Source organism: Phoenix dactylifera, unplaced genomic scaffold (assembly GCF_009389715.1).
Source record: "Phoenix dactylifera cultivar Barhee BC4 unplaced genomic scaffold, palm_55x_up_171113_PBpolish2nd_filt_p 000938F, whole genome shotgun sequence".
In the NCBI taxonomy this organism is placed as follows: Eukaryota; Viridiplantae; Streptophyta; class Magnoliopsida; order Arecales; family Arecaceae; genus Phoenix; species Phoenix dactylifera.
The window spans coordinates 103,136-118,019 of record NW_024068297.1 but is presented as its reverse complement, the minus strand read 5'-3'; the positions used below and the strand labels follow the sequence as shown (position 1 = coordinate 118,019).

Here is a 14,884-nt window from a genome sequence, read left to right as displayed (position 1 = left end):
GAAAAAACTCAAAAATATTGATTGTCCAGAATGCTATCAGTAATACTATCTCAATTTTTTCTTCGAGTAAAATTGTCTCAACATTGTGATTCAACCTTAATTAAGCCATCCACCTACCAATAAAATGTATTTACACTCAATATGCAAATCTAGGTGAAAAATGACAAAGGGGTTAGAAACTCCAAAATAATAATATTTTGAATTGAGTTGAATTTACTGGTAGGGACAAGTTATCTAATATTTGATCCATTCTAAACCTAGCTAGCCCATAAGTTGGAATAGATCATACAAGACTTAAATCTAACCTAGCATTTTTTACATCCGCCCAACTCTAGCTAAGTTGCAACTAGGTTAAGACATATCATTTTCTGATCCGTTTACATCTTTTGATAAGTATACATACATTGGGGAAAAGACAAGTAATCAATAACAACAAAGATCGTTATGACAGATGGTGCTCGGTAGAGGGACAACTGTCTCCAACTTTACACTCTTCGTTCCTCTCTGTCTCTTTGTACTCATTTTTACATTCTTTACTCTCCATCTTTCCCTTTCTCCTTCTCAAAGGACTTATTTGCGATTCTTGGAGCAGATCTGATAGCATCTCTAAGAGAGAGGGTGATTATTTATGATAAATAGTGCTTCAGATATCTGATGGAGGTTGCAAAAAGATTGATCTGTGTTAATGAGAATCCCCAACAAGGTACATTCATGATATTTCCTTCATTTAATGTTTATTGTATTCATATATGATAAGGAGAATTTGGGATATAATATTCACTACAAATACTTGATCTGAATGTTTAGAGATGATTATCAATGAATGTAGCATGGTAACCGCAATTATCATTGAGACCTCTATTTCGATGTCTTTCTTTTGATGCAAATAAATTATTCTTTCTCAATTTCATTTTTCTATTTTTGATTTCTATAATCATTTTAAGAATATTAAACCGATTTTCTATTGCTTAATTGGAAATGAAGATGGTTACTGCCAACTTTTCAAGAATTCTAGATCTTGCTAATTAAGGACTGAAATCCACTTTACCTAAATTTATTTATTTGTTTACTTGTTTATTTTGGAAAAGCCATCTTGATTTTGTCGAAACATGCAAAATATAAAAAGATTTCAATATAAAAAATCAAGATTATTTAGGTCATGTAAATTTATTTCCAAATTCTATAGCAGTTTTTAAACCATATTTCTTGTCTTCAAAATTAATGGATTGAAATCTATTAATATCTGTCATATAAATTCATCATTTTGCATATAATTATAGAATATTAATTAATATGGAGTGTATTAGTATTCTCTCAATTCTACAACAATCACATTAAACCTTTTTAGAATCTTTGCTATATACGTCAGGTATTAACATATTTTTTGGTCCTACTAATCATCACCCATTGTTTTTTTAGGGTATTGCTATTTCCTTAGTTGCCATGGAATATACCATCCAAAGACCATAGATTAGATGCAATTTTAGCCTAGATGATCATGAAGCACTCTAGTGGTTTCTTCACCATTAGCTTAAGACAGACATAAGAATATTAGAAGGATGTAACAATGATAATTCAATTAGAAAGAGCCTATTAGGAATAGGGCTATAGCCTAGTATTGTGCTCAACTTTCATTGGCAAGAGGATCCATTTCCAACCTTGCTAGGAGTCCTCCAAATGTTTGATATGGTAAATCTTCTATCAATTATATGAAGTGAATGTTGGAAACCATAGATATGCTATGATTCAAATTGTAAATTAAAATATTGCTGTTTGAGAGCATAGACCCTTCTTGAGTCTCGAGTCTCTATCTTCCTCCTTTTTTGTCCAACTAGAGGGGCTATATAAACTGTGGGTTGAGTTGTTTGAGGTGTTTGAGCAATATGATTCTCATTTCTAGGCAGACATGTTGCTATCCTATGGCTTATTTGGCTATATCCAAAAGCACAACAATGATCTAGCGATAGTCCTTCTCACCATGGTCTTCTCATCTTATCACCCGCAACAACATTCCTCTTGGTTGAACCTTCAATGTTTGTACTACGTTTCCCTCGAAACTCACTCGGCCTAATCCTCTTCCTTTGAATCCTCTCCCTTTCTACCGATGCTTCATTGAGTTATTTCTTAATTAACAAAGCCTTATTCATGATAGCTATATATGTTGTTAACTCAAATTGTATCACTTACTAATTATGACCTCAATCATATCTCGAATTTGGGGGTTCGGCTCTTATCATCCTCTACTACTTTGATGCAAATTTAGCTAGCTTGGTAAAATTGGCCTCATGTTGAGTCACTATTATGCATCTTTGTCTTACTATGATGATCTTCTGCTTTTTTTGAATTCTCATGCTTCAAGAGAGTACTTCTCATAGAATGCTTCATGAAACCTCTCCAAAATGAATGGCTCTATGTCATGCTCATGCTCGCACTCCACCATTTGCCACCAATGATATGCCTCTTCTTGCAGCATATAGAAGGCATAAAACACCTTCTCTACATCCCGACATGCTAAAACTGTTAATGCCTTTTCCATTTCCTTCAACCAAATTTCAGTCTCTAAGGATTCTAGGGACCTCTTGAAAGCCAGTGAGGCCAATCTTTCAAACTCTAAGATACTATTGACTACTCTTGTTAAGCCCCAATATTGTGCTATTGTTTTGTGCTAAATATTGTTGTGTCTACTATTGCAAATGCATTTATTGTTGCTACTACATTTGTTGTTGCTTTTGTTATTTTGCAACTGCAATATTCCAACCAATGTTGCATTAGTTGGAGTATTTTAGGTTGTTGCCTCTCCATTTGGGTGTTCCAAGAAGGATTATTGACATCCTCCTGCTAATCAGTACTACAGATATGTTGGTTTGAACATGCCCCAGCAATGTTATTAGCCACCATTTTTCTTCGACATGGAGGCATTTAAACCTACATGAATCAGATAGCAACAAACATATAACGTCAATTTGCAATTTACTAGGTAAAAGTATATTGCAATAAATATATATTTTAATTAATAAAGAAATATGTCTCAAGGTACCTAGTGAATACCCTACCTGCACTCATCCTATATCTAGCTCTATAGATCAAACCTGGCTTTGATACCATTTTAATTATCATAACCCAGAGTGGAAATGATGATTAGAGGCATACTCATAGGGCATTGCTCTACAAGCATTCGAGGCATCAAATTTGTGATTGATCAATATAAACATCATAGCATAATAGGTTCAATATAGGGAACGAGATAAAATTAGAGCAACTAAGTTTCCAAATTTGATAATGAATAAGTCCAAAAATTAACAAGAAGCTATAAGAAATTCATTAACAAGAATCTTGCTTGAATAGCTCTCCAAATGTTCAATGTAATCTACTAAAGAAAACTAACAACATACAACATAATGGTACCCCATTAGCTACTAGTTCTCATGATATATAAAGAAGGAAGAGACCAAATAATGAGCTTGACAACCCAGAAATAATGAATATCTTAAATAGATTACTCAAGTAACAGCTTAGTAGGTTTTCCTCGCTAATATCAAGTATATAGGGCAAAATCATTATATTTTTATAAGAAAAATTTTAATCAGAAACATTCAGGGTTGCTCAAGCATTCATATGAATAGAAATGATTTTGAAGGATTCTATTTCAAGTCAACAACGTAGTAGAGAACCACATTCATATCATGTTCATAGAGTGAGCCAAAATATCATAATTATCTTGCAGAAAAGATCAATATTGCATTTATACCTTCTATAGTGAGCTAGAATTCATATTTATGCCTTGTAGAATGGTGTAGAATATTGAGTTCTAAAATAGACAAAGCAGCAAGACATACCCCCCATTAGCAGGTCCAAAATATAGTCAATTTAAGAATCAAAAATTAAAAGTATATTAATGCTATTCATATCCAAGAATTATATTTTTATCAAAATACAATGATGATAAATTTGAAAATAAGTTCCTATGTCTTCTATACCCCTAGGATCTAGACAAAATATAACAATTACTTGGCACAAACAAGATCCATCCCTAAGCCTGCAAAAAATTAACCAACTTCAATAATATGTAACATCAAAATTAGTTTTGTACATTTATTTATTCAAAATAGTATATCATAAAATATGCTAAGTCTAGTTACATTGTTATGTCTATATTTATATTAGTGCTTTATAGAAGTTTTCTTGTTAACAATGGAAATATTATGTATAAAATCTAATAAATAAAAATTTATTTAGTAGGAAAAAAGTGCCTAAAATTTAATGTGCAGAATAAAAAATATCGAAATATAGTATGTACAAGAATTTATTATGAAGAATTTAAGATACTAAAATATAATATGTACAAAAATTAAATAATCAAATTTTCCTCTTGTAATTTGTTATACAAAATTTAATGTGCAGAATTTTTAGCATTATGAAATTTAGTTTTGGAATTATATATTTACTGAAATAGTAATTAGTATTCACTTTACTATTGCTTATTAAATAGAAATTAAGTCATAGAATTTTTATTTAAATTACAAATATTTAGTAAATAGAAATCTACTACATAGATATTTAAAAAGTAGAAAATATTTCTAAAGCATTAATTTATAGAAATTAAAATAGATTTTTGTCTTATTGAATTGTAAAAATATTTTATTTAGGATTCTTCTTTTCGAAACAAGATAACTCATGTATGTAGAAAATTATTTCATTATTAAAATAATATGGTGAGAGTGGAAGAAAAGAAGAAAACTATTGTAGAAGATTATAAGACGTGAGGATCAATACATGCAATGAAGCAAGAGTAGAGGGATGGTAGCAATGAGTTCCTTACAAGAGATATAGAGATCACATAGAGAGAAAAACCTTATAGGGTTCTTGCAAGAGAGGAAGAGGGTGATGGAGTTGAATCTCTTGAGAGAGATAGAGAGAAATAGAGACATGATTAGAGATAAAGAATTAGTATTGGTTTTTCACAAAGAGTGACCAGAGAGGAGGGGGCATAGGAATTAAAGCGTAGCAAACCCCCTTATAAATCGAGTAGAACTTGGTTTCTCACGAAGTAAACTAGAAAGCGGGTGTGGAATCAAAAAAGGTTGCATGCCCCTGCCTAAACTGAGAAAAACTTGCTTGGAGCTTCTACGTATTGTTTTTTATATATTGGGTATTACACTAGATGAGTTATTTAAGGAATTTGCAACAAATCAATACAAGATATACGTTACAATTTTTTTGACCTGTTTACAAAAGCCAAGGTTTTATTTCTAGATGATCCATCAAAATATATTGAATCGATGCAAATCTTATAAATATTTGTTTCTAGATTTTTGATGCCTTCGTAGACTTCATGTCTTAACCGCTATTACTACATCATGAATACACTTTCTTTTGTAAGTTGGCCTCATTATGGTCATGAAATTAGAAGATATATTCATACTTTTTTACCTATAACTAAAAAATCGTATTTAATATATTTAGGGACCTATTGTGCAAAAAGGGATGGAATTCCTCCTTTAATAGTAATTTCAAGATAAACTAGGACTAAAATGGTTATGCATGGAATTCTTATTATTAGAGTGTTGATGTCAAGTTGATAGCTTACGCGAAGAGGTTTTTCTCTATTCTCCTGATGAACCTTCTTAGTTGTAAGTCTCTTTGCTTATTGAACCCAATTTTGACTAAAAGATGTTTGGATTATCACCACAATAATCACCATCACCGTCATCATTTAATCTACCATCATTATTATACTTGCTCCATTAGTTTTAGTACTAATAATCATAAATAGTTGCAGTATCAATAATATAATATTACAACTTTAGGATTATTAGTAGTAGAAATAGTAGTAGTAGTTAGGCTGAAAATAAAATCCAAAACCATGCAAAAATAATTTTGAAAGGAAAAAGAAATTAACTTACATAAACATTATATGATAGTGACTATGTTCACCTAATTAATGGACATGCTCACATTGGCTTGCTCATTACTTTTTAGAAAATACAATAATACAATATCATTTGACCATTACATAGATTTAGGGTGTTAAATAAGAGAATCAAAATATCATTATCATCGTTACCATCATCGTCATCATCAAAATGAAATCTTATTTCATACACATAATTGTTGCCATGTAAGTTTCACTAGTAACTTTTTGATTACAAAGCTACATCTTCAATGATAGTGGAGATTAATAATGAATTCATTATCTTTATATGTCTTCCTATTTTAGTTTGTCTTTCTTATGAAGGAATTTGAAAAAATCTCTTTAGATTGTTCAAGTTTTCATTCTCTTTTACTATCTATACTGCTCTTGTAGTTCACGAGACATGTTTTATTCAACACAATTCCTACCATACTTATAAATGGTTCTACAATTATATAACACTAATTCTATATATAAATTCAAGAGGGGTTTGGCCTATTAGTCCAACTTGGGATCTACTAGTGTCACAAAGTTAGATTATTGCTCCACTTTGATTTAAATCTGACCTCATATGTTTGGTATGTGATTATGTTTTGGAGATGAAATTAGATAAGATAAGTTACTAATATACTTTTTTCATTATAGTATATAAACCACATGACAAACTTGTAAAGAAAAAAAATCTAGTAACAAAAACAACATGCCAAGTGAACTAACCATATAAACTAAGAATCCAAAATTTGAATGAAATTCAGAAAATATTTTCGGGAAAACAAAATTCGAAAATTTTAATATTTATAAACCCAAAAACTTATGACATGGATTATTTTAAAATATAAATTAAATCAAAGCTGCGTTAAAAATTGTCTATTTTCAGAATCCTTGATGCATAAGTAGGAAATCATCTTTTTTTAATTTTTTGTATCTAAACAAATTTTTAAAAATGTTGAACATACCTAATGGTGTTAATTTTTTGTATTATATTTAGTCATCTATTTTATGCCGATAAGATTGAGTCACTTTCTCTTCATGCTATTCACTATGTGTTTCTATATTTTTTAAATAGATGTAATTCAAAGCTTAGGTAAAAAACAACTTTCTAAATTAATGATCATAATAGAATATATAATTTGTACACAAGACCATAAAGGTCATGATGAATAGTTTGAATCATCATAGCAATATACTGTCATGAATTTATAAAATTAAACAAACAGATGTATTATGTTGGCTATAGGGGCCACTGCTTGGTGCCATGGTAAAACGCTTAGGTTGACAAATATAATGGCATGTGTTTGAGTCCTAAAGTAATCATTTGGTGCAAAAAATGCCAAAGGTTACGTCTATCACCAATTCATCCCTTCCTAAGTCTATATTACAAAGTTTAGGTCTATCCTCAATTTGTCCCTCCCTAAGTCTATATTATAATTAGGACTTTTGAACTCCGGATCTCCTCTAAGGGTAGCCTTTAAGGTTATGGTGCTGACCGACTGAGCTAATAGTTGTTGGCAAGTTTAGAAAGTATAAGTAGATCTACCTAAACAAGATAAAAGCTAGGTCCAGACTAGATTACAATATACAAACTTGAAATGATAAGATGTAAATATCATTTCTCCTTATTAAACACTAAACAAATATTCACGATGTTGCTTTGATCAGTATACTCATGTTAAAATTTTTCATATACATGTTGAAAGATTTTTGTGCTTGAAATTGGGTTTTCTTTCTTTCTTTATGGCTCAAACAATTGTTTATTTTACTTCTATAGCTTTCTCTTTAAGAAGTTTACTGGTATGTCTAAAGTCTAACTAGAATAAATGACAAATATTATAATTTAAGTTGAATTCCATTAGTAATAATCATTTTTTGACATCTACCAAAGAAAAAGTAACTCCATCAAAAAAAATTATGTTTTGATAGAAAAGGAGGGAGATTAACCTATATATAATTATCTAAGCCAAAATTCTTAGAGATGCACCATCCAGGACTTAAACCAAAAAACTGTGATTGATGAGCAAAGGGCTGTGACTACTAGGATAAGCCCTACTTCACCATATCAATTATTAGCTTTATTTAAATAAAAAGAAGAAATGCAACTACATCTTATAATTCCCATAAATCCATTACTTCATCAGTTATGTGTGTATGTATGTCATGTTTGTGCCAATTATTTGTGAATAAAAATTATATCTCTTCACAGATCCTTAGGGAGATGCAAATAATAATATATGTTACAGGGTGACAACTTTCTATATTAATGATCATAATAGATTGTATAATTTTGTACACAAGACCATAAAGGTCCTAAAGAATAGTTTGAATCATCGGAGCAATATACTATCATGAATTTATACAATTAAACAAAAAGATATATTATGTTGGCTATAGGGGTCACTGCTTCGCACAATGGTAAAAGACTTGGGCTGATAAATGCAATGGCATGTGTGGCTGAGCTAGTAGTTGTTGGCAAGTTTAGAAGACCTAGACTAGATTACAATATAAGAACTCGAAATTATAAGATGTAAATATCATTTATCCTTACTAAACACTAAATAAATATTTACAAAGTAGCTTTGATCAGTATATTGTTGTTAAAATTTGTCATATACATAATGAAAGATTTTTGTGCTTGAAATTGTGTTTTCTTTCTTGCTCTATGGCTCAAACAATTTTTTATTTTACTTCTATAGCTTTCTTTTTAAGAAGTTTAGTGGTACTTCCAAAGTCTAACTAGAGTAAATGACAAATATTATAAATTAAATTGAATTCCATTAGTAATAATTATTTTTTGACATCTACCAAAGAAAAAGTAACTCCATCGAAAAAATTATATTTTGACAGAAAAGGAGGGAGATTAACCTATATATAGTTATCTAAGCCAAAATTCTTAGCGATGCACCATCCAGGACTTGAACCAAAAAATTTTGATTGATAAGCAAAGGATTGTGACTACTAGGATAAGCTCTACTTCACCATATCAATTATTAGCTTTATTTTTCAAAAAAAGAAGTGCAACTACGTCTTATAATTAACATAAATTCATTACTTCATCACTTATGTTTGAAGGTATTTCGTGTTTGGGGAAATTATTTGTGAATTATATCTCTGCACAGATCCTTGAGGAGATGCAAATAATAATATATGTTATAGGGTGATAACTTTATGAATTAATGATTTATAATTATCTTTTCTTCTTTTCACTTTTTCTCATTGTTTGTTTTCATACAAATCTGATGTTGGTTCTCTAGGGCTGTATGATTTAAGACAAAATAAGAAAAGAAAAGGCATATACATACATACATATATATATATATATATATATATATATATATATATATATATATATATATATATATATATATGGTTTTTGCATATTATTCCCTAAAATATTTTATGTTCCCTTATTAATCACTTCCTTTTTCATATTTATATAAAAGTCCTTGTAAAGTTCTCTAAATCAATCCTTTTTTTTTGGTAAATGAATAGGAGGGGGGGACTAGCCCACCCGCGTAGCAGCCCCCACTGGGCCCCCCTTCCACCAGAGAATGTTCGATACAGGTCGCAGGTTTCGCGTGCCTTCCCTGACCCGTGGGCTCACCCCACTGGGCTCATCGCCTTCACGTGTGGGTATGTCACCTCAGCGCCACCTTGATACAAGTGGAAGCAAAGCATAACCGCCAACGAGCCAATCGGGTGTGGGGCATCCGGTTTCCTAATTTAATCGAATTTTGAACCTGGGCAACTCGGGTAGAATTATCGCCTCCTTACCACCAGGCTACTACCTTGGTGGCTAATCAATCCTTTCTCTAGTTTTCATTGACTAAACACTAGTTAAGTTTAACCAAAATCCTAGGAAGATAAAAATTTCCTTGGTTGAAAAGTAAATGAGACTCGAGACTCGACCTCTTCTCCCTCACTTCATTCTCTTCTTGCTCGAGACTTAGCCACTGGGGACCCTATTTAAATTATTAATTTTCTTTTAGTTACATGAACCTTGAATTGATTTATATATTCAGATAATATTTAATAAACTACGGATTTCAAATTCTATTAGCTCATAAGATTCTAGCCATATATTTGTTGTTACAGTTCTTGTGAATTATCATTTTTAATTCACATGCTTGTCAATTTGGGTGCATCAGTTATTAGCTATTCCAATTTTATGGATTTAATATTTTAAATAACTATAGATTTTGGAAGAACACAAACACTAGAGGGTTAAAGTAATACTCTATTCATCTATATATTAGCTTGCAAGAGAGATAAAGGAATACTCTGTTCACCTATATATTAGCTCATGCTCAAACAAAATTCATGAGACAGACATCAACTACAGGAGATGGAATATTTCAGTTATTGTTGAATAACTTAAATATATAAAATATTTTGGATTATTACTACTATGAATTTTTATAAATCTAAGCACATGAATGTATATCTAATTGATTCTTATCTAAATAAATATGAACCATTTCAACATTTTCCAGTACTTTCAAACTAAGTTCCCCACTTTCCTGCAAACATGACTTTAGGCTTGCAAGGTGCTTTTTTTCTTTATAATCTAATATTCATATAGATAAACCTTGTTTTCAGTATTTTGGTTAGTGATCCATAGTCTTATCCTACACTACACCCACTTCTGAGATCTTTAATTGAATCAAAGCAAAAATGGGACAAAGTGGAGTCTGCCAAGTTTGGTAACAAATTATACTAATCCACGCTGAAGTTTAACATATTCAACACATTTCAATAACCAGTACCACATCTGTATCCTATGCCAGACAAACCTAGCATAGTATGTGCCGGGCAGGACCAATCAACACCAATTGGTAACTCGATCCTGTATAAATGTTATTTGATCCTTTAATTAACAATGAAGTATTGCTTTCGACTATAATGATGAGTCTCTAGAATGATGTTTCACTTAGCAGAAAGAAGCCTGAGGGGATAATATTATGGGCATTCACTTGAATAATATGGGAGCCTTTGTACGTCCAAAGTACCGGGAATTCATTATGGATTGTGTTTGAAATAAAGTAATGAAGCTGAAAAGGACACCATATAAAGTGATTGTGAGTCGTTTGATTGTATCTGCTAGTGGTTGTCTGAAAATGAATGGTTGTGGTTCATTGCTCATTAACCTAAGATTATCAGCTTTTCCCTATTTTTTGCCGGTTCATTTACGTGTTATTGGCTGTTTGTTGGTAAGATAGTTCATCTGAGGATTTTGATCCCAATGTTAAGTTTAAAATATAACGGTTTTTTCATGTTCAATGGGTCATCATATTGGGATTTGATCACACTCTAGAACTCTTTAGCATAAATTATCCTAGAGAGATGTTGATCAACCATTGATGTCATCAAGATTTGACATTCCTATGCATTAAGAAAATAATGTATCGTTTCACAAAATGCTACATTCAATTTTGTGCCATGAAAATTTGTGTGTTGTGATGTAGAATTTACTTTGAGACATCAGAAATTATTCAAATGAAACACTTGCGAAAGCCAATTTGACCACTAAGGGTCCTCTTGAATAGAAAGATATGGAAATATTGGTAACATCTGGAGATATGCTCCAATCAACCAAAGCAGATTCACTCAATTCACCATCTTACAAAAGTTGATGACATTCGTAGAATGCTGGTTTTTATCCTTACCTATGGATAAAGAAACATAGGGTCCGGTTAGCAAAATGAATTTTTGCTTGTCTTAGCATCAGTGAACAAATATATAGAAGCTTGGTCCAACAAACTGAAAGCTTAGGAAGATACTTTTTGATGATTTGAAGGCATTTAGCAGCTTATCATTTATGCACTCCTAGTGGTTGCAGAACCTTTCATACATCTGCATGAACAAAAGAAATTCCCGGTTATTTAACAGGATACCTTTTGAATCTACGAAGTAGAAAATATCTTTGGCTGCTAACAGTTTTTGGCTATTGCTCGAGCTTGTTTGCGGACCTACAATCTGCACAAATTTAAACCTTTTGTTTCAATGCATTAGATCATTAAGAAAAAAACCCTTAGTAGATGTTTTAAAAAAAACTTTCTGGAAAGTTAAGAAAATACAATCTGTATGCATAATATCCTTGATGATTTATGTATGGGGTCGCAAAAAGGAGAGCTTGCAGATATTTTTACTGCACAATTTGTCTGATGGCCTTTCTCCTCATCTAGAACAAGATGCAACCATTATGCACTATTTATACCTCTAAATATTCACTTTAACCCTTCCTCTAGCATTAAGTAGCAGCAAAAATTCTGACTCTTGTCACAATTTAGTAAGACAAAATTGGCAAACATCTCCTTATAATTATTCCTTCGCTTCTTTTAATTCTCACTTCTTAAGTCCTATGGGCTCCTAAATTCTCAAATACTTTACTTCAAATTATTTTCTAGATCAGATATTGGTATTTTTCTGATTTCTGACAATGCCCTGTCTTGAGGCAAAACTATCTAACAGGATATCAGATCTCTATAATTAGTTTCGTGACTTAAATGAAGAATTATTTGGTTCAATGTCTGTTCGACAGATATCTTCTTCTTTTTTAAAAAAAAAGTGAAGATCCATTCATAAAGTTATGAAACTTTGGCCGGTCCATAATATTCTTACCGGAGCTCAAGTCTGAACCTGTTCTTGTATCTCTCAATCAAAGTTATCATCATCGACCGATCTCCAAGTAGGTCAGGATAGTTTGAGCCAAAAATCTCATTTTATCTGACTGGTGCCAACCAAGTGAGTAAATTCTATCTTTTAGAGGAGATGCCCTAGTTCAAGAATGAAATTTCCCTCTTTCATGCAAGTGATCCAACCTAAACTGAGAATTCACTCCATAACAAACAAAACTTTCTTTAGAGTCTCAAGTCTGGAAGGAGGGGCATGAGCGCAAAAATAATATGGAGTTCCTTGTTTTATCATAGTACTAACAATAAGTACTTCAGTTTCAGAGACGGTCAAGACTGCTGAGAATTTAGAAGACAGTGACATGAAAGAGAACATGATTAACAACAATAAAACGAGGAAACTTGAGCTCGATGGAGGAGAAAGCAGCAACACAAATGATCCAGAGAAATTGTTATTGTGTCCTGAACCTACAGAGGACCTGGTTGAAGGGATCCTCAATCGCATGAGCTGGCCTGAAGCTCTAAGCCTCGGCGAAGTGAGCAAGATGTGGAGATGTGTAGGACAGCGCTACAACCCGAAAACACCACGGAGCCCCTGTCTCCTGCACATTGGCGCGGTGGAACCTGGCGTCCATCGCATAATAAGTGTAACAGAGAAGAAGTGTTCCTTGATCAGGCGACCTGAGCTCATTGGTGAGTGCTGCGGTGCCTATAAGTGCTGGTTGGTGATGAGGTACCCCTCTACGGATGAAATGTGCATGGTGAATGTGGTCACAGGAGCTCGCGTTGCACTGCCACGATGGCGCGAAGACGGTTCTGTGTCTGTCTTTCTCTCATCTTCCCCTACAGCACCTGATTGCATGGGTTTAGCAAGAAGCATCATCGATGACAGGATGAGCCTGCTATCTTGTAGACCAGGGGATGAAGAATGGACCAAAGAAGATGGAAGGGTCATCTCCCATCCCTTCGAAATCGTCTCCTCTTCAGAAGGGAAGTTCTATATCGAAGATGGCACACGTCTGCTTGCTGTGCACTCAGTTAATCCCATCAAATTCAGAATTGTAATGGAGGACACAGAACCCTACATGCGTGGGGGAGGATTGGTGACTACTTACTTGGTTGAGTGCGGCACTGACATGCTGGTAGTTTTCGCAAGGTACAGAGTTCAGAGACGTATGCTTGCAACCTGTCATGACTTCAAGGTTTTCCGGCTGGATGTTTCGAAGAAGTCATTGGTGAAAGTGAACAATCTGGGGAACCATGCACTGTTCCTGGGGGATTTGCCGTCAGTGGCTGCTACAGTGGAGACTGCTGGTTGCCGAAGCAATTGCATATATTTCATAGAACCTGACGACAGCATTGCTTGGCGCGTATTTGACCTGGAAGACAGAAGCATCAGCACTGGTCCCAACCTGGGAGCAAAGCCGGGTCTTAGGTCTCTCATTTGGATTACTCCAGGTATGATATGAAGGCTTGGCACTTGCTCTCAAAAAAGTGATAAAGGTTTAGTAGTGCGAGCATTCGTATCAGGTTGGCCAATATCTATGGCCGTGGTACGTCTATGAGTTTAATAATTATGCACTGGTTGCGGTTTTCTGGATAGAGGATATTACTAGAATAAGCTTTGTTGCAATAATAAGGTTTGTGTGATATATCAATATAATATGCTAATACCAGAAGACCAAGGTGAATTTGGGACATGCTGTGTAATAATAAACATAATTTACATATGCTTTGATGCCTTGTTTCTTACTGATATTATATCTGATAGATGTTCATCTATGAATGGTGATGGTGGTGCAAAAATGCTCGTTCAAGGTGAACCAGGACTACTTTCTTATTGTTTTGCTTGGTTTGGTGTCCATTCTCTTATCGTATAATTATGTGCCGTACTCCGTTTTTAAGCTTAATTATAATGGGATAAACCTATATTGCTGGGGAAACTCCTGGTGCCACACGTGTGCCCTTTGATGTTCCTACTGCCTTTTTTGTTTTTGATAGAATTTGATGCTCCACGTGTGTCACCCCAAGTTACACATTCCCCGGCCAGTATTCGCATTTATTCGACCGACAACCCTTTAATTAATGAATTAATAATCTTCAATTCTTCAGAGGTATCATTCTATGCATAGGTACAACACCTAAAATTTGCAGTTGTCATACCAGCAGAAATTTTCACAAATTTGAATTATACATATTAATTAAACTAAACTTTTCATAATACTGTCATGCCCCCGGACCGACATCACGAGTCGGGGGTCGCGCCAAACACCGCACACCTGTAGGAAACTCTCCCCACGAGCATACAAGGTATCTTAACTAAATATCTCAATTATATAAATCTAAA

At 33.1% G+C, this 14,884-nt stretch overlaps 1 protein-coding gene across 1 annotated transcript; it reads left to right on the top strand.

The window, feature by feature from the left end:
* The first annotated feature begins 461 nt into the window (after positions 1 to 461).
* On the top strand, positions 462 to 14,270 carry LOC120107635. The gene is made up of 2 exons (XM_039120989.1): positions 462 to 703; positions 12,856 to 14,270. Exons 1-2 carry the CDS (start codon positions 655 to 657, stop codon positions 14,004 to 14,006), a joined length of 1,200 nt encoding a protein of 399 aa, XP_038976917.1. The 5' UTR covers positions 462 to 654; the 3' UTR covers positions 14,007 to 14,270.
* Positions 14,271 to 14,884: the final 614 nt, after the last annotated feature.